General features: G+C 50.8%; 10 protein-coding genes across 10 annotated transcripts; 4 read left to right on the top strand and 6 right to left on the bottom strand.

Moving 5' to 3' along the window:
• Window positions 1-613: 613 nt before the first annotated feature.
• Window positions 614-2,373, bottom strand: COCVIDRAFT_94102 (hypothetical protein; the record flags this gene model as incomplete). The annotated part of the gene is made up of 4 exons (XM_014703120.1): window positions 614-852; window positions 916-1,042; window positions 1,103-1,747; window positions 1,831-2,373. The coding sequence occupies 4 exons, from the start codon at window positions 2,371-2,373 to the stop codon at window positions 614-616; spliced, it is 1,554 nt and encodes a 517-aa protein (XP_014558606.1).
• Window positions 2,374-3,314: 941 nt separating this feature from the next.
• Window positions 3,315-4,983, bottom strand: COCVIDRAFT_25033 (hypothetical protein; the record flags this gene model as incomplete). Its single annotated transcript, XM_014703046.1, has 2 exons — window positions 3,315-4,343; window positions 4,390-4,983. The coding sequence occupies 2 exons, from the start codon at window positions 4,981-4,983 to the stop codon at window positions 3,315-3,317; spliced, it is 1,623 nt and encodes a 540-aa protein (XP_014558532.1).
• A 678-nt stretch (window positions 4,984-5,661) lies between these two features.
• Window positions 5,662-5,985, bottom strand: COCVIDRAFT_49676 (hypothetical protein; the record flags this gene model as incomplete). The annotated part of the gene is made up of 1 exon (XM_014703119.1): window positions 5,662-5,985. A coding segment is annotated over one exon (324 nt), but the record flags the coding sequence as incomplete, so codon positions are not given.
• Window positions 5,986-7,265: 1,280 nt separating this feature from the next.
• Window positions 7,266-10,669, bottom strand: COCVIDRAFT_14413 (hypothetical protein; the record flags this gene model as incomplete). Its single annotated transcript, XM_014703030.1, has 6 exons — window positions 7,266-7,365; window positions 7,405-8,102; window positions 8,567-8,618; window positions 8,730-10,444; window positions 10,480-10,589; window positions 10,654-10,669. The coding sequence occupies 6 exons, from the start codon at window positions 10,667-10,669 to the stop codon at window positions 7,266-7,268; spliced, it is 2,691 nt and encodes an 896-aa protein (XP_014558516.1).
• A 1,384-nt stretch (window positions 10,670-12,053) lies between these two features.
• Window positions 12,054-12,479, top strand: COCVIDRAFT_36147 (hypothetical protein; the record flags this gene model as incomplete). Its single annotated transcript, XM_014703118.1, has 2 exons — window positions 12,054-12,217; window positions 12,287-12,479. The coding sequence occupies 2 exons, from the start codon at window positions 12,054-12,056 to the stop codon at window positions 12,477-12,479; spliced, it is 357 nt and encodes a 118-aa protein (XP_014558604.1).
• A 623-nt stretch (window positions 12,480-13,102) lies between these two features.
• COCVIDRAFT_36146 (hypothetical protein) lies at window positions 13,103-14,043 on the top strand (the record flags this gene model as incomplete). Its single annotated transcript, XM_014703117.1, has 4 exons — window positions 13,103-13,190; window positions 13,245-13,360; window positions 13,419-13,749; window positions 13,814-14,043. 4 exons carry the CDS (start codon window positions 13,103-13,105, stop codon window positions 14,041-14,043), a joined length of 765 nt encoding a protein of 254 aa, XP_014558603.1.
• A 452-nt stretch (window positions 14,044-14,495) lies between these two features.
• Window positions 14,496-15,722, top strand: COCVIDRAFT_93993 (hypothetical protein; the record flags this gene model as incomplete). The annotated part of the gene is made up of 1 exon (XM_014703116.1): window positions 14,496-15,722. The coding sequence occupies one exon, from the start codon at window positions 14,496-14,498 to the stop codon at window positions 15,720-15,722; it is 1,227 nt and encodes a 408-aa protein (XP_014558602.1).
• Window positions 15,723-15,973: 251 nt separating this feature from the next.
• Window positions 15,974-17,138, bottom strand: COCVIDRAFT_36144 (hypothetical protein; the record flags this gene model as incomplete). The annotated part of the gene is made up of 2 exons (XM_014703115.1): window positions 15,974-16,874; window positions 16,975-17,138. 2 exons carry the CDS (start codon window positions 17,136-17,138, stop codon window positions 15,974-15,976), a joined length of 1,065 nt encoding a protein of 354 aa, XP_014558601.1.
• Window positions 17,139-17,504: 366 nt separating this feature from the next.
• COCVIDRAFT_36143 (hypothetical protein) lies at window positions 17,505-18,898 on the top strand (the record flags this gene model as incomplete). The annotated part of the gene is made up of 2 exons (XM_014703114.1): window positions 17,505-18,107; window positions 18,176-18,898. The coding sequence occupies 2 exons, from the start codon at window positions 17,505-17,507 to the stop codon at window positions 18,896-18,898; spliced, it is 1,326 nt and encodes a 441-aa protein (XP_014558600.1).
• A 394-nt stretch (window positions 18,899-19,292) lies between these two features.
• Window positions 19,293-20,695, bottom strand: COCVIDRAFT_94143 (hypothetical protein; the record flags this gene model as incomplete). The annotated part of the gene is made up of 2 exons (XM_014703113.1): window positions 19,293-19,987; window positions 20,053-20,695. 2 exons carry the CDS (start codon window positions 20,693-20,695, stop codon window positions 19,293-19,295), a joined length of 1,338 nt encoding a protein of 445 aa, XP_014558599.1.
• Window positions 20,696-21,093: the final 398 nt, after the last annotated feature.

Genomic DNA, 21,093 nt, shown 5'->3' with positions numbered 1-21,093 from the left:
CATCCAACCTATACCATGTCCTCCGAGACACCGTAACCAGCTTCGACGCTATCACACCATCCTACATCAAAACCCCGTCCATTAAACACAAGGTTACCACAACGCTGCTGTAGATTCTCATAACGCGCCCAGCACCCAACATCTATGCCTATAAAGCCATCGTTAGCATCGATGCTGAACTTACAAAGCGCAGTATATCAGATTCCCAAAGTCGCAATGATGCGTACAGACACATTAGTAATAAAGCCAATAATGCAAGGATGATCCAGAACGCTTCTACCGTAAGCAAGATCCTGAGGGCCAGACAGCGCTATGTACGCGTCTTTCATGTTTCAAATCCACTAGTTGGGCGACGCGGTTTCCTTCTCCTGATGAGAACTGCAATGTCACTCTTGAAAATCCGTATAGTCAACTATGAGAAGTTTGCTCTATAGTCACACTAACGCCTCGTTTGACACTAGACAGGTACGGATACCTTTTGGCTGACCACACTACAAGGTGCATTTAAAGGCGGACCTTGGTAGATGCGAAGACACACGTCCAAGATTTGGTAATAATCAACAAAGTGTACAAAATCAATTCTCGAAGCGATTATATACACCAGATATACAATCTACAACCTGTACCGAAACTTTCGATTGTGAAAATCCGTAGCATCCTCAATGACGCCCACATCACTGACAGTACCATGCTGGTCGTCTTGAGCTTCTTCACGATCACGCTGAGCATTTCGTCGGGCGAGCAAAACTCTAATGACAAAGGCCAGGAAGAACTGGGCGACTGAGCAAGCCAAGACTGTCCTGACGCCTGTTTCGTAGATGGGGGCTTCTTTGGCCAGGAAGGCTTGGGGTCCTGGGGGGTTTTGAGGTCAATCAAGGGGATGCAATAAGTTCGGGGCTTCATAAAAGTACTTACCGATGATGTTACCGATACAATATGCTAGAAAAACAAACGCTGTTCCAGTCGTCCGCTTCGTGTATCCGGCGACGTTGGATGCGGGGAATTGGAGTGCGATCACTAGTCCACCCACGTAGGAGCCAACCTGAGTTAACTCTTTAGCAAAACCCGGTCCAGCTACCCGCGGAATTGAGTGAATACATACCAAATAGTATCCCGCGAGACACCCTGCGAGATTCGTCCGCGGCAACTGCCAAATCAAAGTAGTCCCGATAATCGTAGGGCACAGGTAAAGCGCCATCATATACGTACGTGCATTCGGCAGACGAGACGCAAGAAACGGACCCGTAAATACCCAAAACACCTGTGCAAAGCCTTGCGGAATACCGTACAATGTAGTCCGAAGCGCATCGCCGCCCGCCACATCCTTGATGATCAACTTACCAAAGTTCGACATACCCCCATTAATAACCTCATTCAGCAGCACATAAACGAAAAGCAACCAAACCTGCGCATCCGTCAAAGCCTCGAGAATCTGGCGTGGCTTGATCGTGCGATTGTACACGCCGGTACGATTCTTCGCGGCCCGTGCAATCAGCAGCGCCTTCTCCTCTACCGAAAAGTTCTTCGCAGACATGATATTATCGGGGAGTTTGAAGAAGAGGAGTAAAGACCAGAGCACCGTCATACCGCCACAGATGAGGTATATGATTTTCCAGACGGTGAAGCTCTTGGCGTAGCCGACGCCGTAGAAGAGGATGCCGCCGATGGCGGCGCCCATGCCGTTGAAGCAGTAGAACATGCCTGCGCGCGCGGGTTGTTGGTCACCCATGTACCACATACCTACGATCTGTTTGCCAGAAAAACAACGCTCGCGGGTCAGTTTTCTTGTTCCGATTATGTAGATACTTGGGGTATGTTGAGGGGACTCACCATCATAAACGCCGGCGTAACAACCGACTCAAAGATCCCCAGCAAAAACCGCATAGCCGCAAACCCCGCAAAGTTGTTCGTCGCAGCGGTGACGAGCATGACGGACCCCCAGCAAAAGCAGTAGATGGAGACAACGCGGGCGGTGGGGAAGTGTTGGGCGAGATAGGCGGAGGGCCACTCAGCGACTAGGTAGGCAAAGTAAAATATGGAACCGAGCCACGAGTACTGTGCGCCGGTGATGCCGGTTGTTTCGAAGAGATCGAAGACGGCGGAGTAGCTGATGGCTTGCTTATCAATGAATTGGAGGAAGTAGGTACCGCATAGTAGCGGGAGTAAACGCAGATCGACTTTCCGGGATACACGCTTGTTGGCTGCTTTGTCATCGAGTAGCTTGGCTATGTATTCTGGTGTGATGTTGTGCTGTCGCAGGAATATATTTGCTTCATCGAGGTCTTCAACTTGGCCTTCTATTTCGCTTTCTTTCTTGTTCAGGGAGTCTCCGTCGAAAGCGTGGGGTTGTTGGAGCTCTATGTCTTTTGACATGGCTGATTTCTTGCCTTCTTCTTTGGGAAAGTCGGCGCCGGTCTTCATGATTGCGATCGGAAAGTTCCAGGTCGAAGATTAGTTTGCGAGCGTTGAGAGCCGGATGAAACGAGCTTGTGGTGGTGGGGATTCACTTATTGCATTTTGTCTTGGAGCACGCAAGACCGAATGGACCTTGGTACGGCTTGTTGTGCGATATCCCCGCAAAGATACCAGATGATAAAAGAGATATTGGATGGACCTTATCCATGGTCCCGGTTACATCGCAATCGCATGTCAACCGTAGTTCCTTCCTATCTCGTTATCGCAGGAATGTTGCACTCGGAACAAATGCAACATCCTTTCCAAAAACACTGTTGGAGAATGTGGGGTGCTGCAAGGTTGAGCCATGGGTAGCATATGCACTGCAGAGTCGTGTTGCTGCACCAAGATAGTAGACAGCTCACCTTCGGTTAAGATACGTAGCCCGATCATTTATTAAAGTCAAAAAACCTGTATGAACAGTTCGGATGGCGTTAGTGCGACTACGCAAGAAGATGATTTGAGCAAAACTTCCCATTCCTTGCAATTCGTAGCGGCTTGGCTACATTGTCCTATCAACGCTGGCCCACTCTCGAGGCAAACAACCGTATCATAGATGCCCAGTCCTCTATCGGAGGTGTTTCCCGGCGGTACATCAACTTCCGATAACACGTTTTGCCAAGACACTGGAATGGCGACGTACTTGCATCATTGTAATACAACATGATGAAACTCGAGGAACAAGATGACTCGATGAATACAGAATTAGAAATGAGAAAATATGATGAGAAAAGTGGTGGTATGGATGAATAGAGAAAACCGCTTCTATGCTTTCCCACCAAGCCCATCCCAGCAAGCAGTAGTAGCAAGCTCTAATACTACATCAAAGCATCTCTTACCCCTTCCTCCACCTCCCAAACCTACTGCTGCGACAACTCAACCTTCCCCCACCAAAACTCACTCTCCCTAACCGTATACTCATCCGGCACCATGCCTGCCAACTCCCCAACCTCACTTCCCCCTATCAACTCCGTATTCCCCTTCCCAAACATCATAACCCTCCCCTCACCCCTCTTATACGCCTCCCACTCAGGCCTATTCCCAAACGGTCCTTTAACCGCATTCGGACGCCCCGTACAAATGAAACTGGTGACATACGCATGCAAAATCCCAGATAGCTCGTCTTGAGACGCCAACTGCGAGCAGACGGCCGGGTCGCGCACTTCGTAGAACATGTTGTCAGCGTGACGAGCGCCGTCGATGACGTCGCGGCGCATGGCCCAGTGGTAGAGGTACACAGGTGCGTGTGGGGAGGCGAAGAAGGCAGTTTGGCGCACGGGAGCTACATATGCGTAGTCCGCGTAGGACGCTTCTATGCGCTTGTACATTGGTCCGACGCCCAGATCCAGTCGTGTTTCTTTGTAAGGGGAGGTAGGGTCGGAGGTCGGGTCCGGGTAGAGGTTGTTGATTGCTTCGATGTCGTCGCTGCTTAGCTGTGGGAGAAGCGTTTTCCAGAAGGCGAGGAATTCAGAAGGGGTGGACATGGACTTGTTGACGTAGAGGGAGCCTTCGTTGCCTTGGAAGCCCGTCATTATGGGGAGTTTGTGCCAGTGGCCGTCGCGCCAGGCGTCGATGGGGCGGCTGCGGATGATTTCGTGGTCGATTACGGGTTGGAATGCCCAACGTAAGCTGGGGTTGTACTTGGAGAATACTTTGGTTTGAGCTTTGGCGATGGTTGAGGTGGGGAGGTTGCGGAGGTAGGTGAAGATTTCGGACTCGGGTAATGATGGTGGACATTCGACTTCTTTCAAAAAGTCCTGGAATTGCATCTCGTGAATCTCCGCATCTGGGTTGCGGACGGCGCGGGATGTCGGTGCACCAGATTCAATAATGACTCGATGAAATTTTGGTGCTTTGCCCTCTTCGTAGTTCAGTAGATGGTGGCCAATCTGCGTAGCATGAGCAATTAAGCAGCTGAGAAGTAATTGAACATACCGAATGTGCACCAGCTGAAAGACCTATAAGAGTAACGCAGTTCTTGTCGCCCCCAAATGCTCCAATGTTCTCCTCAACCCAGTCGAACAAGCATATCTGATCTTTCAAGCCCAAATTGAGCACACCCTCTTTAGCACTAAGCTTCGATGGAAGGAAACCCAACGCCCCAATTCGATACCCAAACGAGATTGCAACAAATGGCTTCTCAGACCACCCAACCATTGACGCAGTATCATGCATAGCAGCATTCCCACGATTAAAAGCTCCTCCATGTAAATAAACCGCAACCGGTAGCCCGGTGCATTGTCCAGTTCCCGCTTGACGGAACACATTCGCAGTCAAACAATCTTCGCTTTCGTCTAATACTGGCCCTAGTTTGATGAATTGCTGTGCGGGAGCCCTGGGTCCAAATTTCGTTGCGTCTATAATGCCTTCGCCTTTTCCGACTTTTTCTGGTGGCCTAAACCGACGGTCGCCGGTCGGTGGTAAGGCATATGGAATGCCTCGGAATGCCTCGACTGCATGAGGGTATTTTCCGTGTAAGAGAGTGCCTACGACTGTTCCTTGTTGGAGCTGGATCTTAGGCGATGACATTGGAATGAGTGTATGAGATGTTTCTAGCCTCTGGGTACTACTGGGTTGTGCCTAATGGTCCAATGAATTGATATCGGTATATTTTCAAATTTGAAGGAACCTTGGTGTTTTTTTTTTCAAAATAGTTGTGTTGGTTTCTTGATCCGAGTACATCGGCAATGCCTGTTTGAGAACGGTGGTATAAAATGTGCCGACATCCCTGCCTGTCTCGGATCATGTTATCTGCTCTCAACTGATCAGCCCCGCCCTCGCCCCACCTTGCCTCTTCCTATCTCCTCAGTTCCCCGCTGCGATATGTGATGAGCTGCGGGCTGCACATATGCGCCAAAGTTTCCCAGTCGGAGCCGTACATCCAGCGGAGAACTCGGCCGAGATTTGCTTGCGATCAGCATACTATGAGGCATCTTGAAAAGGGTAGTAGCCGTATCACTTCTGTCACAGCATTCCTACTATGCAAGCCAATAATACAGTCATTGGGTCATACCTATAAATTGAAATAGAATACAGATATCCAGAATGAAATGCTACCTTGATATGAATAACTAGAAAAACAAGTAAGAAGTATTCAAGACCTAACCACGTTCCTTGCTCGCACAACACATCACCACCCTATCGTTACAACCTTGACTTATCATTACCATCAGTCCCCAAGGGATCCTCATCTTCATCTTTTTCTTCGCTCTCCTCAACTCTCCTTCGTTTCCTGGCACGGTTATCATGCACAGTCTTCACATGCTCCTTCATCTTATCCCTCCGCCCCTTGAAACTTCGCCCTTTCTTTCCATATGCGGGATGCCTTGAGCGATGGCACCCCTTTTCTGGGCAAAAGTATTCCGTCAGTTTTCTCGCGTGCATGTTGGTGTAGTGACGTTTGAAGTCGGCGTGACGATTGAATGTGAGGGTTTCATCATCACGACAGATTTTGCTTAGGCAGGTGAATCTTCCACCTAGAGTTACTTGGCCGATAACGGGGTCGCCTCCAGTAGCTTGGGAGGTGAGTGTATTTTGAACAGTTGTGGCAGCCGTCGGGGTAGCAGTGGACGAACTACATGGTGAATCGTTGTCCTGACTGGATGTGGGAATACTATTGTGATGCGAGGACGGGGGTGGTGGACTGATCATGTCAGTAGACTCAAGACAAGGGCGATATACCTAACCTACTTTGACTGCTCATAAGCTAGACTTTGGCCGAAAGCTCCTGTCGATTGAGATTGGCTCGATGGGAAAGGGTGAAGGTGATTTGGAAATCTATTGTTCTGATGTTAGAATGAGTTCGTCTGAGCGCTGGTCAGAAATTGAACAAAGACTCGGCATTTTTCAAAGTAGTTTTACGATTGAAAAAACGTTGATCTGAATAACCAATCGTGGTGACGATATACGGAGATATAGAGCGATATCATCCGAGGAGCAACTTAGATGTTGTCGGATTGGATGCTAAGTCGATAGTGAACGATATGAGATGAAAATTTTCGAACAGATGGTTTCCGTTCTGGAAAAATGTATTGATGACACCGGTATTGCAGAAGTGAGATATCATCTGCCCGGCGTGAAATTGGTTTCTGCTGGGGGATCTTGACGTCCTTATGGAGAGACTTAAGTGCATAGAGAGTAAACAGCAAAATAAACACACCAAGGAAATGACCAGCTAGCACTTGATCCCAATGGTAAACCCCTAATTCTCTTACGACAGTGCAGCTCGGTCGAGCATATGATGCTGAGAATCATAACAAGTGAAGAAATCTTACATTAATTAACGCCAGTTGACGACTTCGAAGATGGATCCAAGAAGCACGTCAAGTAATATCCAATGGAAGTTCAATAACCAGGAAAAAAGTCTGGGCCCGGGGAGATTTGGGATATATAGTCGTAGAGTCGAAAAAAAGGATGGATGTCCAATGGTAGTAGGATTGTGCTCCATTAACCAGGTGGTAAGACAATGAAAGTGCCAGTATGGGGAGATTGAATTCTGTACTCGTTGCCAGCAGCCAGTGGGTGGCTCTCCGCAGGAATAAAATCGCACACAAATTAGCTCCAAGCGTGTCCATGTTCGAAATTATCATATTCAGATCTATCAGAGTCTTTTGAGGTTAGGATGCCGACTTTTCCTGCCAGGGTCACTCGATAGACGGCCATACATAGGCTCGAAGATCCTTGAAATCTGCCAGTAGGAATATCTGGCCCGGTGCCGTGGTCTGATCCAAAGATGATTGGCTCACAAAGCAGTAATCCTGGTGGAATCCGTTGCATCCATGGAGAATTCCACGACAATATTATTAATACGCCTACGTCCGTCCAAGCGCATCCATTGGGACCAGGAGAAGTGCGGAATCCAAACGAATCCCAAGGTACGGTTCGTAGTTTGGCATATTTGATAAACAGTAGCTGGTGATCGTACGCAAGAGGATTGTGGATCATACTTACTCGGTGGTATGTGTTTTCCAATCCAAAGACTGATTTCTGCTTCCGTTTCCAATGCCCAAGTTATTATTCAAGTCCAACTGGTACTGGGCCGAGGGGCCAGCTGTGGTGTGTTGGTTTGGAACCTGTGGTGCGAAAGCGAATTGTCCACCAGTATGCCAGTTGGGTGACGTGAAATCTGACTGCACTGAAGGCTGCTGATTTACAGTCTCTGGGTTATCTGAAGTGCTCGAGTACGAACGTGTCATGTCTAAAGGCGATGCACCGTCGAAGGATCCGCGTAGCGCTTGGATCGTGTTGTAGCCATGTGCGTGCTGACCGGAAGACATGGTCGAGAACTGGGATGCCGACCGGCTCATGATATTGTTCACCGGAAACTGCGAGTAGTCGCTGGATGTAGATAGATTTCGGGTTGTGCGGGGACAAGGCTGCGATGCAGCCTGATGCAATAAACTTGGGGGCTCCAATGGAGCCGAAAACGAGTAGACCGACTGATTGTATCCTTGAAGCATTGGCGATGAAGTGGTTTGCTGAAAAACGATCCATTCAGAGTCAGACCCAGTTACACTGGGGCTGTTCAGATATCGAGGATTTTGACTATCTGAGGAGTGGTGCATCATGCTATTCCTATCGAAGTGTGGGGGGTTTGCCATTGGCAGGAGATGGGGATGATCAGAGGCCAAAGAGTTGTCCATGAAAGACTAGTATGTGTAAGAGCAGTTTTGTCAACGGCTAGTCGGGTTCAACGGCACAAAATGAAGCGACGAGGCAGAGCATATAATTGCGAGAAACCCGCAGGGCAATAATTGCCTCGTTGGTCCTCCACAAATGTCCTCTGCTTGGCTTGCATGTGCTATCGACTTTTAGGTGGCGGCGCACCGGAGACAACAAGGCAAATCAGGCAAACAGGGCTGACTGGCGCTTGTCCGGGTCAGTCGATAGCTGGAGTAGAAGATGAGCCGTTATGTCGACGAGTAGAATAGCGGCTGAGCAGCCGCATCTAGTAGCCAGCCACACGCAAGCCAACGACGTGCAATCTGACGCGGATTAAAAAAGGAACATGCATTGGACAAGAGAGGGTGGAGAAAATAGATGATAGGTCATCAGACTACGTATATGTAGGTAGCGAAAAGGGCAAGGGCGCTCAACCCCGCCATCTACCTACGTCTCCCGCTTCACTCTCCGTATTAGAGCGTCCTTCAAAAAGGCGGCTTGATCTGGCTAGAACACACATCTAGAACATGATCAATCACCAACCGGGTTTTTCTCAGATGCCTGGCCGGATTCCTGCCAGCATCTCTGGTTAAAGTGATGGCGTAACTACTTACGCCTTGACAGTCCATACTTTGACACTTGCATCTCCGCCGGCTGAGATGACCCTCGCTGCCTTTTCCCATGCCACACCGTTGACGCCATCCTTGTGGGCGTTGAGAGCCTTGATGCGCTTACCGGGATCCTCCGTACTCCAGACCATGACGTTAGTATCCAAACTGCCACTTGCCGCGTACTTTTCGCTCTCATCCCAAGCCAAACAGGTAATGCGTGCAGTGTGGGCACTCCATCTGTCCGTGATGAGGTTCCAGCCTGCACTTGCGTCGTACGCATATATCTTGCCGTTGGCTGCACCGACGGCAAGCTTGCTACCCGACTGCGAGAAGGCAAGCGCTGAGATGGGCGAAGTGGCGCGGCGCAACACCGTCTCGGTGTCCTTGAGCTCGGTGCCTGAAAGCGTGTAGATGTGCACAAGCTTGTCATCTCCACCCACGGCTACAGTAGTTCCATGTGCGGCGATGGATGTAGGCGTGTACTTGACTGCTAGTGAGCTGACTTGAGTGCCCTTGGAGTAGACGGCGATGGCATCGGATGAAGGGATGAGCACCGTGCTGGATGTAGCAGCGACGCCCTTGGGCTGGAACTTGAGGTCATGCGCTTCTCCAGTAAAGATCTTGTCCGGTGCCGAAATGGAGCGTAAGGTGTCGTCCCAGCCGACACTGTAGAGTTCCTTTCCGCTACTGCTGTCGGACGTGGTGATGCCAGCGACATAGCTGGTATGGGCTGCGCCTTCAACCTTGTCGGCCAGCCCTGTTGTCGTGTCCCATGCAAGGACGCGCCCCTCGTAGCTGCCGGTGGCGAAGGTCGAACCAGCTATGGCAGCTGATGTGATGTTCTTCTGGTGGCCCCGAATGACGCGAGTTGGTTTGGGGTTGCCATCGACGAGGTAGTTCAGGTTCCCATCCAGATCGACGCTCACAATCAGACCATCGCTGCGGCCCGTGGGCCAGACTACGCCGACCTGCTGGTCAGGCACACTGACGACGCCTTCGTCACCCATCCTCCACGTCTGGATTGCTTTGCCGGCTTCGGGATCCCAGATGCGTACAGTCTGGTCAGCACTAGCAGTGACGAACCTGTTTGAGTCCTTGGACCAGGAGATGCCAAAGATACTACCGGTATGGACTCCCTCACCGATCTGGTTCTTGGCCTCGCCAGTCTTGCCGTCGTATAGCCAGATGCGCTTGTCGGCACCCACACTGGCGAATACGGAGCCATCGGGCGAGAAGGCGGTGCCGAAAACGAAGCGGTTGTGTTGGCCGCGCAGGCTGGTGTTGAACTTGAAGGGGGCGCCGTGGTAGAAGACAAGGCTGGTGTCGTCGGAGCCGGTGGCTGCGCGTAGAGGGCGTTGCTGGCGAATGGAGACACAGTTGATTTGCGACGAGTGGCCCGAGATCTCGCCCACGCTGTTGCCGCTGTCTGCGGTGATGCAGTGGCCGAAGCGCTCCTTGCCGTCACCTACGGCAATGATGCGCTGCGAGTCGCCGTCCCAGGCCAGGTCGTTGATGCGGCCGGCGATGATGGGGTATTCGCCCTTTGTTGCACCCTCGCCGGCGCAGTCCCATACCCTGACCATGCCCGACACATCTCCGCTGGCGACATAGAAGCCCGAGGGCGAGAAGCGGGCGACGGTTGTCTGTGTTGTGTGTTGGGTGTACTGCTTGCTGACGGCGGGATCGTCAATGGAGCGCAGAAAGATGGATTTGCCAGACTGCAGACACTCAATTAGCTTCGCAGCGGATGGACGAGAGCAAGATCAAAACGTGCCGCATAGGCGATGCGCTCGCCCTTTGGATCGGATGAGAGGGGCGTGGCCTGTCCGCGCGTGGTTGTGGGTGAGGCAGCCCATATGGCGTCTGTGGTAGTGGTAGCTTAGTGTTAGTGGGTGTGTTGCACTGCATGTGAGTAAGTACTGCGTACCTGAGACGAGGGACATGGCGGGCGATGAGCTGCTACAGGCAATGCTGGCGATACAATGGCGAAGATGAAGACGACAGAAGACAGAGTTTCTCTCTCACAATGGACATGGGCACTACGACATTGCCAGCGGTGGCTTCTGCCTCGTCACCGCCAACGTACGTGCTTGGGTACGTTTCAAGCGTCGACCAGCCGCGAGTAGCGGGGCAGGTGGGGTGCAGCTGTCAACTCAGCCTCTGTGCTACTATACTACATCCACCCCTCACCCTCTTTTGTTAGCTTTGTATCACGAATGAGGTATACTTGGCGCTGAATTGGCCCATGTAGGGGATCCCCTCTATAGATGAAACAGATGGCTGTTTTCTAGCTACATGTCGAGACCTCTCTAGCTATATCAATTCGGAAACTATGTTTTATCACGTGATTACACTCAATTGAGCTGGGGTTTCTAGTAGCCCTTGTCAGTTACTCGGTCCTCACATGACCAGAACATGTTTACAAAACAGAACTCTACCTGAACAGCCTCACCGCTCTACGATCTGTTTCTAAAAGTAAAGAGAATGGCAATACCTTCAAAGGACCATGGTTGCCGATTAACGACAACAACTGTAGATTGCATGTTTACGTATATGGTGCTATCCACTCTGCAGAATGTACTTGGATAGACATTGTCAAAAAAACGCGTTCCTACCACGTACTCTAGGTGTAAGCATTGATATTTTGATCTAGCAAATTGTCTAATACATGAGCTAGCGAATCGCTAGAAAGGCCTAGTAGCAGCAATCCACCTTATACATAACAGGCTACATGGTCGTCTGTATCATTATTATCATCACCATGGTTGCGACGCGTCACAGGTCCAGAACGTAGATAGTCTCTCTCCCAGCTGCAGTCGTTGCTTATGTACATACTAGGCTAGAATGCCGGGTCATGCCATCGACGACGCGTCGGGTGACGTCGATGAGACACTCGTCAAGACAGCTTGCACACTGTTGTTGAAGCCAGAACCAGCATTATGCCAGGCACTCTGGCCAAATCTTCCACGTTCACCCATGCCATGTCCGCGTCCAAGTCTATCTGCACCGGGGAGAAGAGGCTGGTCAATTTGGCCAGACCGACAAAACTCAACAACCTTGGAATAGTTTCCCAGGCTGCGTCTCTTGGCGCACGTCATTCCACTGTGCGTTCTCGAGCACCATCATCCGCTTACTACCGTGTACATTTATATAGTATTACTACGTTACCCTGCTACTCGATTCCCCAAATCATACACGCCTCGTAAATCCGTCAATCGCTTCCCCAAGCGCACTCGTGTCACTCGCTCTTCAACATCACCAACGGACCGGCTAGCCCTGCAACAAGAAAGACACAATCACGACACAACAAACAATCAACTAAGCACAATGTGTATCATGAGGACTTATGAGACGCGTGGACGCACTGTCGTCGAGCCACCTCCACGACGCGGAAACTTCACCTCACACCCACCAGCTGGTGTTATGCGCTTGCCACGTGAATGGCGCCGTACAGAGAGCATCAGCGATGACGGTCGCTACGTTGAGTACAGGTAGGTATTTTAATTCCCTATCCGCTGCGGTGAATTACCTCGCCAGAATCTAACACTCTGATGCAGGAGATCACGATCACGACCTCGAGTCATCGAGTACTATGAGGAGCCACGCCGCAGCACCACTCGCCACAGGAGCGTGTCAAGGCGTCGCGTAACTGATGTTGAGCGCAGGACGCCCAGAACAAGCTACATAGACCCACGTGACAGCTATGTCGACGAACGCATTACCAGGAGAAGTGTGAGTCGGGTCAGGCACTGAGTGGTTTTTTATTTAATGAATACCATGAATCTCAAGAATGTAAGCCTCTTGCCCAAACATGCGTTGTGAATGCCATACAGGAGCTGACACGCGCCAGTAGAAAAGCGGCATGAACACTAGTTTTTCTCTCTACGTCCAGGATGCCTCTAAGATTTTTTTTTTCAGTTACGAACGTCACGATAGTCAGATAATGAGCATAAATACCTACACAGTATTCTTCCTAGTTTCCCTAAAGTGAGGCAGCTGTCTTATTCGCAATCATAAATGACGCACGTCTGTCTGCCTGCCTGCCTGCCTGCCTTGGAGCTGACTCAAAGCATATTAGCCGAGGAAGACTGGATCCGTCCAATCACAACCATTCATTTCCAGGCACCCCCAGCATTCGTAATCGGAATCGACGACCAACGTACCTTCCTAGGGCGTAAAGTCCTAGTCACGTATCGCTCCACGCTCCACTGTGGGTATCTGGATCAAGGTCTCTCATACCCTAGTTTGGCACTGAAAGCGAGTAACGAGAACAATAGAGTCATATAAATAATCGCTCATTCTGCATCTTCTTCATGTTCTTCAGTCACAGTTGACTTTTTTTTTCAATAATCTTGTAGTCAGAAACACACATCGCAATGGCATCGAATCCAATGGGCAAATGCTGCATTGTCGGCGTCAAGCACCAAGGCACACCCAAAGGCAATGTCAAGCAAATCGGCAACAGTAAAACAACGCCTCGTCCATGATCAGCAATCCCTCAAGACTAATCATTATAAGTCCGCACATACTTTGCCTATCCCGAAGACGGCAGCACCCAGAATGCCATTCTGCTCATGACAGACGCCCTGGGCATGGACTTTCTCAACACCCAGCTCATTGCTGATCAATTTGCCGTATGTCTTCTTCTGCGCATCATCCATTTCTCTTGGTATTGAACAACCACGCAAACAGGTCAACGGCTATCTCGTCGTCATCCCCGATGTCTTCAACGGCAATCACATCCGCTTTCCCTTCCCTCCTTCATTCAGCCTGCAGGATTGGGTCGACAACACCATGCCGCGCACACCCACCGTCGACCCTATCTACGAAACAGTAATCAATCATCTCCGCAACAAGCTAGGCGTCAAACGACTCGGCGGCATAGGCTACTGTTTTGGCGGCAAATACGTGTGCAGATGGTTGAAGCCAGGCAGTCTAGATGCAGGATTCATTGCGCACCCGAGTTTCGTTGATGCGGATGAAGTAAGGGGTGTACAGCGTCCATTGAGTATTGCTGCAGCAGGTAAAAGAAAATTACACCAATACCCTCATCTGAGTTTGCTCGAGTACTGATATCGGCCAAACAGAAACTGATGAAATCTTCCCCGCTGAGAAGCGCCGCCAAACAGAAGATATTCTTAAAGAAACAAAGGTTTCCTATCAGGTATTTCTCTACTCTCACGTCGAACACGGATTCGCTACAAAGGGCAATCTGGAAATTGATCGCGAGAGATTCGCAAAGGAACAGGCCTTCTTCCAGGCGGTATTTTGGATGGATGAGTATGTCAAGCGGGGGGTCGCCGGACCAAGCATATAGTACCAAACTAACAATTGATTCCGTATCGAAACGAGTTAATAATCTCAATCATTAGAAATTTTTACCACCTAACTGAGTTACACCCATCTACCCAAAAGTTTCCCCTGCAGACCAAAAAAGCGAAACACGCACTAGCCTTCCAGAAAGGAGAACATTGGTAGGTTCCTTCCCAACGCTAAGAAGGAAGGGCCAGGTCCCTACTAATTAAGTATTACTAGTAGTCTTGGCGCTTGATGCTAATAACAAACGCTACTAGGCGACTATCTTGACTACGCAAGACCTCTCTCTCTCTGCTTAATACTGCATAAACGCAACTCTACTGTGTACTCGCTTTCTGTTATCCCTGGCGCTTAAACCTTTAGTCAATGGCTATGCGTCGCCAAGCTACCTGTAACCTACTTGCGACCCTGTCCCACCCGCCCTGGACGAGAGGTCTTGATCGAGAAGTGTACATGACGCTAGGTGGAGAAGAACGGATTTCTTTCTATGTATACGTCCAAGAAAGTAGCACCCTTACAGTTGCATCACAAGACAACGCAACCTTATCGAATTTCCACCGACTTCCAGAAGAGATGCAGCTTTGTATACTAGCTATGTGCTCTACTAGTACTCTCTTTCAGCTTATGCATACCTCTTCCAAGTTTCGCACGGAAGCTTCGAAGCTGTTTTGGGGAAAGGGAGATGCATATTTCCTAGTTGAAGCACAATGGCTCCTAAATGAAGCCTACCCAGGCCAGTCATTTTGGGACATGGCCTTTCTCACTAATGTGCAAAACATCGAGATTGAATGTCGGGCTGGAATTACGCAGCAAATATGCGTACAACGAGACAACTTATGCGACGTTCAGCACGACCTAGTTGATGTTTTCTGGGCCTCGCTAAAAGACAAGTTTCCGAACGTTAAAAAGGTCATCTTGAACTACAACGAGGAACGTGTCAGCTGGGATGAAGAGCCTTTTCCGCTACCACTACAGCTTCTACTGCGAGCTTGTCCTCAGGGCATCGAATCCTCTCTTCTCTTTCTCGACAAGGAGCCAAAGCCTCATCTGCTAGCCGGAACCCCAGATTGGCGTACTGGTGCGTGGCACCGATGCTCATTCCAACTAGCAGGTGACGGAGAGTGGCACAAGAGCGAGCCAAAAACCTTTCGGCAAACAATCTTGATGCCGCCAAAGCAATTCAAAGGTCCAGTGGGGCGTTACAACGAGCTTAAATATCAGTGCTACCATAAGATTCCTCTTCAGCGATTCGGGCTGTGGCCACTCATGGTGGAAGCCTTGGACCGGCATCACTCTAGCCTCGGACGCGATGCGTCTTTTGTTTGCCCTCTGTCCAGCTGTCCAGCTTCCTTCTGCCAGGCTGGAGAGTGGACAGTTCATGCTGCAAAGACACATTATCAAGAGTGGAAAAGGCTGCTAGAGGTATTGCCTGATAGTAGGGTGGGAGCTAGACTGAAGGAGCGTAGCCAAGCGCTAGATAGAAAGACGAAGCAAGTGCAGGAACAGTTCAAGGAGATAAAGAATGCGTGGATAACAAGCGACGAAGCAACAAGAGCAAAGATAAAGCGCAGCTGGATAGAGCAATTAGGTAGCGATGCTGCGTGGGAGACTAGAGGGAAAGGAGAGGAGAGTTGCCTTTGGGTTGAGTTTATGCAGCATCTGCACTCTGATTATTATTAGAGTAGAGCATACTTGGGTAGAGTGCGAATTACTTTATAGTATAACTATATAGATATAGAGAAATACTATATAATCCTGCATACGTAATAGAGACTATCCTGTTCCAACAGGTGGCTGATAGATCTCCAAGGGTCGGTCTTTAGTCCAGAACATTGTGACAATTACTACACATTCATTACAAAGCCGGGAAAACTATCTACAAACTCTACCTTGGGAACACTATTTTTTTTTGCCTGTAACAAGTCATGAATTTATTGCATAACAGCTCTACAATCCCACACGAGCACTCTCTCATCCCACCCCGTACTCGCACACCATCCCTCTGCACCAAACAAACACCAGTCCACACCAGTCACAAACTCTGTGTGCCTCCCCATCCTCCCCATCTCCCTGCCTCCACCATAAAACATGGGATCCTCAAGCATATTCTCCTGCTTAACATTCCCTACACCCATAGCGCTGCCATCAGTCCACACCCGACACGTCATGTCGTAACTAGCACTGAGCAGTATATCCGAGAGATGGGGACTCCAACTCAACCTCCTGACCGCATACTCGTGACCTGGTAAGACAGCAATCGGTCCCTGCTGCGGCATGCGAATATCAAACGTGCGAATAATGCGATCCACGCCCGCCGTCGCAACAATCGTGTCGCGGTACTTGTTCCAATCGTGCGTTAGTGCTTCTGCGGGCGCAATACCCACGGGCGCTGCAGTTCCCATGCGCGCCTTGGGCGGCTGGTGAATCGGCAGACTCATCGTGAGATGGTTACTTGCACTCGCCGGCGTGCGCAAATCAAAGACGCGGAGATGGCTATCCGAACTCACGCTGCTGAGCACACTGGGGTTGTGCGGGCTGAACGCCGCAGAGTAAGTACACGAATGCGTGGGCAGCGTCGTGATACTGGCGTTTGCATTGGGGTTCCAGATTTTGATTGTGCCGTCCCACGACGACGAGAGAAATGTGTCTTTGGCGACGAGGTTCCAGTGGACGGCAAAGACTTCTCGCGCGTGCTCTTGCCACGAGGCGATGGGGTACGTGGGCACGTTGATGTCGAAGAGTTTGACGGAGCCGTCGCCGCCGGCGGTTAGGAGTTGGTTCTCGTGCGATTCGGACCAGGTGCTGTCAAAGAGCGAGTCTTGGGTGTCGAACCTGTGTGGTTGGTGTGGTTAGCATGTGAAAGAGCTGGGTGTATACACACCAATATGTATACCATAGGTACATGAGTAATCGAAAAGAGGATAATACATACCATTTCTCAGCGACTATCCCATTAGCCGTCAAACCAAGAATATACAGCCGTCCATTCCCTACGAGTCCAAAGTTCGCAGATGTAGCGACTGCGATGCGCGAATCAAAGAACGGGCTGTACTTGACCGAGTAGCCGTTGAAGCCCTGGGTGCGGAACTCGAGCATGTTGGCGGTTAAGTGAGAGTCAAAACGAGAGAGAGAAAAGGTTCAGACTATGGCGCGTGCAGGTTGGACAGCATGTAGCGCATCTTTGCGCGACGGGAAAAGAAGTGAAGCTGGGGGATGATGTGCTGCATGCATGGTTTGGCGGATGACGAGTGCGGGTGGTGCTCTACTATGGCCGAGGCGCAAGAGTAGCTCATGGCGGGGCTGGCAATCCGGGTAAGCAGGGGAACCCTTTTTTGGTCCCGTGACTACGCGTTGGGGGCGTTTGTAGCCTGGGGCTGTTCGCCACCTGCGTCTAGTACTATCAATTGCTGGATGCGGCTTGTTTCGACATGAGGACCGTATCGTGCGTTTTACAGGGAAGAGATGGACGCGTTCGTGACACGCAAGAGGAAGCGGGATGAGCGGGTGGTGAAGCCCGCAGTTGCGACTACGCGTGTGGAGCCAGAGAAAGAGGAGGAGTCTACGGATTTCAAATTGGCGGTACTGGCATCGTTACATGCCGATGTTGATGAAGCGGCTCTACTTGAAGCCCTACTCGTGGCAGACGGATCAGTCGAGCAGGCTTCAGAGTACCTGACACAATCATCGAGGTCACCTGCGAGAAAGCGACCCGCGCCAACTACAGTCGGATATCAATCGTCATTGACCTCATACCGGATTGCCCCGTTAAATGGCACCCAGACAAAGAAATCCGTAGTGAAGAAAGGCAAAACGCTGTTCCTGTATAGCCCGGAAGACATTGAAACACATACACCATGTTCCATTATCCACAACTTTCTCCCAGCCAAACAAGCCGATGCGTTACTCTTGGAGTTACTCGAGGAATCCTCGACATACCAACGGTTTGAATTCAAGCTTTTCGACAGAGTAGTGCAGAGCCCACACACGTATGCCTTTTACGTCAACAGTCTCGAAGAGGTGGAGCAGCAAAAGACGGAATATATCTACGACGGGCGACAGATAGACGTACGTTCCTAGTCAATCTCCTCAATCTCCTCTTGTTAATATACACATTAACAACATCCCCCCCTCAGAATGTCCGCCAAAGCCCCCCCTCCCTCCTCGCCGCCCTCCCAGCCGTCCAAACAGCCGTAAACACCGAAATCCGACGCCGAATCACCACCTACTACCCCAACGCGCAAAAGCTCCCTCACCAATCCCCGCACCCCTGGCACCCAAACACCGCCTTCGTAAACTGCTACGACGGCCCCCACCAAAGCGTAGGCTACCACGCCGACCAACTCACCTACCTCGGTCCACGCCCCGTAATCGGGAGTTTGAGTCTCGGCGTCGCCCGCGAGTTTCGCGTGCGCAGAGTCGTCCCGCAAGATGACGATGAGGTAGATGGTGTAGAGAAGGCGGATGCCCAGGGCCAAATTAGTATCCACCTCCCACATAATTCCTTATTAGTGATGCATGCGGAGATGCAGGAGGAGTGGAAACATAGTATAGCGCCCGCTCACGCTATCGATCCGCATCCCCTAGCGGGCAACAAGAGGATTAATGTGACATATCGCTGGTACAAGGAGAGTTTGCATCCGAAGTTTACGCCGAGGTGTCGCTGTGGGGTGCCGACGGTGCTGCGGTGTGCGATGAGGAGGAAGGAGTCGAGGGGACGGTATATGTGGATGTGTCATGCGGGGTTTGTGCCGGGGAAGGAGGGGTGTGGGTTTTTTATGTGGGCGGAGTTTGATGGGGATGGGGAACCGCCATGGGCTACTGCTGGGAAGGTGAGGGAGGAAGAGAAGGGTGGGTGATTGGGTTGGGGTTGAGAGGAGGAAGGTTGAAGTGGATGAGATGGGACGAGTACAGGACCATTTATCAAACTCAGCATAGTACCGAACGACGCTGGATAAAACCGCAGTACAATGAGAATTGGGATGGTATTTGCTACTGGGCGTAAAATGCTACAAACAAGTCACTTCTACAAATAAATTCCCTTAAAAATATAGCATTCAGAAAACAAAAAGAAGAGATAGGGTATCATAATCCCATGTACACAAAACACCGCCTCAAACACCAAAATGCAACTCCCGTCTTTTACCAAAAATATCAAAAAACAACGCCAAATACCATGCATCATGCACTTGTTAAAAAGGAAATCCATCATCTTGCAATGCAACACACCACCTTCTTTTCACAAAACAACCCTCACAAATCCCCCAGATTCAATATATCCTCCAACGTCTCATCTATATCCGCCATATCCTGCACACTCCCTCCTTGCCAATGCAATCCCACTTCCTCATCCACCATCATCGCATCTCCAAAATCCACAGTCCATGTTTCTGGCGCAAAGCCAAGTTTAGCATCGCCATTTGTGTGCCCGTTCGTCAAAGGCTTAGAAGAAGACGTATTATCGTAAAGATCTTCGATACCCTCTGTATCCAGAAACCGGGAATGCAAGATGGAACCCGCGATAAACGGAGTTTGACCGAGGTATCCATCGCCGAGTTCAAGTGCAAGCCGCAAGTCTTCTGTGCAAAGTGGTTTTCTTTTACGGCGCTCTTCGGCTTCGATAGGGAGTTCGCCCGCGGGACCGCGCATAAGCTCGCCCTTTTCCGCCAGCCGTTCTTCTCGTGCTTGTTTCTTTTTGAAGTCACCCGTGCGGACGTAGCCGGGGCCGTTGCTGCAGACTTTTCCAAGGAGGTTTGCGAGGGCTTCTTTGATGTAGGTTTCGGTTGCAATGTTGAGGTAGTCGGGGCAGTCGGGCGTGTGGCCTTGGGGGAGGCCGTATTCGTAGCATATAGGGAGGAGGCGATAGGATATTGTCATGGCGGTGGGAAATTCGTGGGTTTCGACGTAGAGGGCGGATGTGTAGCGCTTGCGGATTTCGAGTTCCCAGTCTATGGCAGTTATCAGTATGCGCAGATAGCGAATTTGTATGGCGATGGAATGTCATGATACGTACTCGTCTTTGCGAATCCGCCGCCTTGGTTGCTACTAGGTCCAATGTCCAGCTGCTTCGCTCGTCTGGCATCGACATACTCCTGTACCGGTCCTGTCATGCCCACACTCAAGCCCCCCTCCAAGCCTGTACTCAACGGACTCTCGCCCGCTGGTATGCCCTTTAACCTCTTCCTCTCCCTACGGCTGAGTTGCATAACTTCATGTTTCAGCCGCTTCTCGCTCTCATCCCCTGTCCCCTTGACCGTCCCGCTCATCGGCTTATCGCTACTGCTGACCCAGCTGGCGATACCAGCTTCTGGCGGATCGCGCCATATGTTTGCATAGATGGCTGTGAAAAGGGCATTGTGCGCATGTTCAAGGGCGGGTGTGGTCAAGATCCTGGATAGCTTCTGGGAGAGTTCCTCCTGGTTGAGATTGCCGAGGAGAAAGTAGGAGAGGGTTTTCTTGTAGACTGTCCAGTCAGCGTCGCTGATGGCGCCCTTGACAGCTGCATATAGGGGCTCGACATCTACGCGCGGGCTTCGTGGCACACTGGGCTTCTTGCTGAGGTCCGTTTGCAGGGTCATGAGGTTGGGCAAGGTGCCCGAGGAGAGAGTCGGCGTCGTCGCGACATTCATCTCATTCGGCCGTATCGTGCCTGCCATGATGGCGGTGGAGACGCGCCGTGGTGGCGCTCAATGCGTGGTGATGTGCGCGTTGCGAGTTGGTCGCGCAGTGGGACAGATGCGCGTGCCAACGGCCGAGATGAATATCGAGCGAGGGACAGCGACAGAGAGACCTGCGTGTTTATATGAATATATAACCCAAGTCGCAGAAGCAGCCACTATTGTTCCCTGATGACGGAGAGATGCAGCGGGTCTTGTGCGGGGTGTGGGTTGATGGGACGGCTCGCAGTCGTGGAGAGCGTGAGGTCAGAGCTCGGGGGTCTTGCGGAGTTGACGCTGAACCGCCTAACAAGGTCACCCATAGGTACATGTCAAACCCGCCGGATTCAATCTCTTCCTTCGCATACTACCTCGGAGGAAAGCCCATACTGCACCAA

The sequence above is a fragment of the Bipolaris victoriae genome, assembly GCF_000527765.1.
Source record: "Bipolaris victoriae FI3 unplaced genomic scaffold scaffold_25, whole genome shotgun sequence".
Taxonomy (NCBI): domain Eukaryota; kingdom Fungi; phylum Ascomycota; class Dothideomycetes; order Pleosporales; family Pleosporaceae; genus Bipolaris; species Bipolaris victoriae.
The sequence above is the reverse complement of the archived record's forward strand: the minus strand, read 5'-3'. Positions and strand labels throughout refer to the sequence as shown.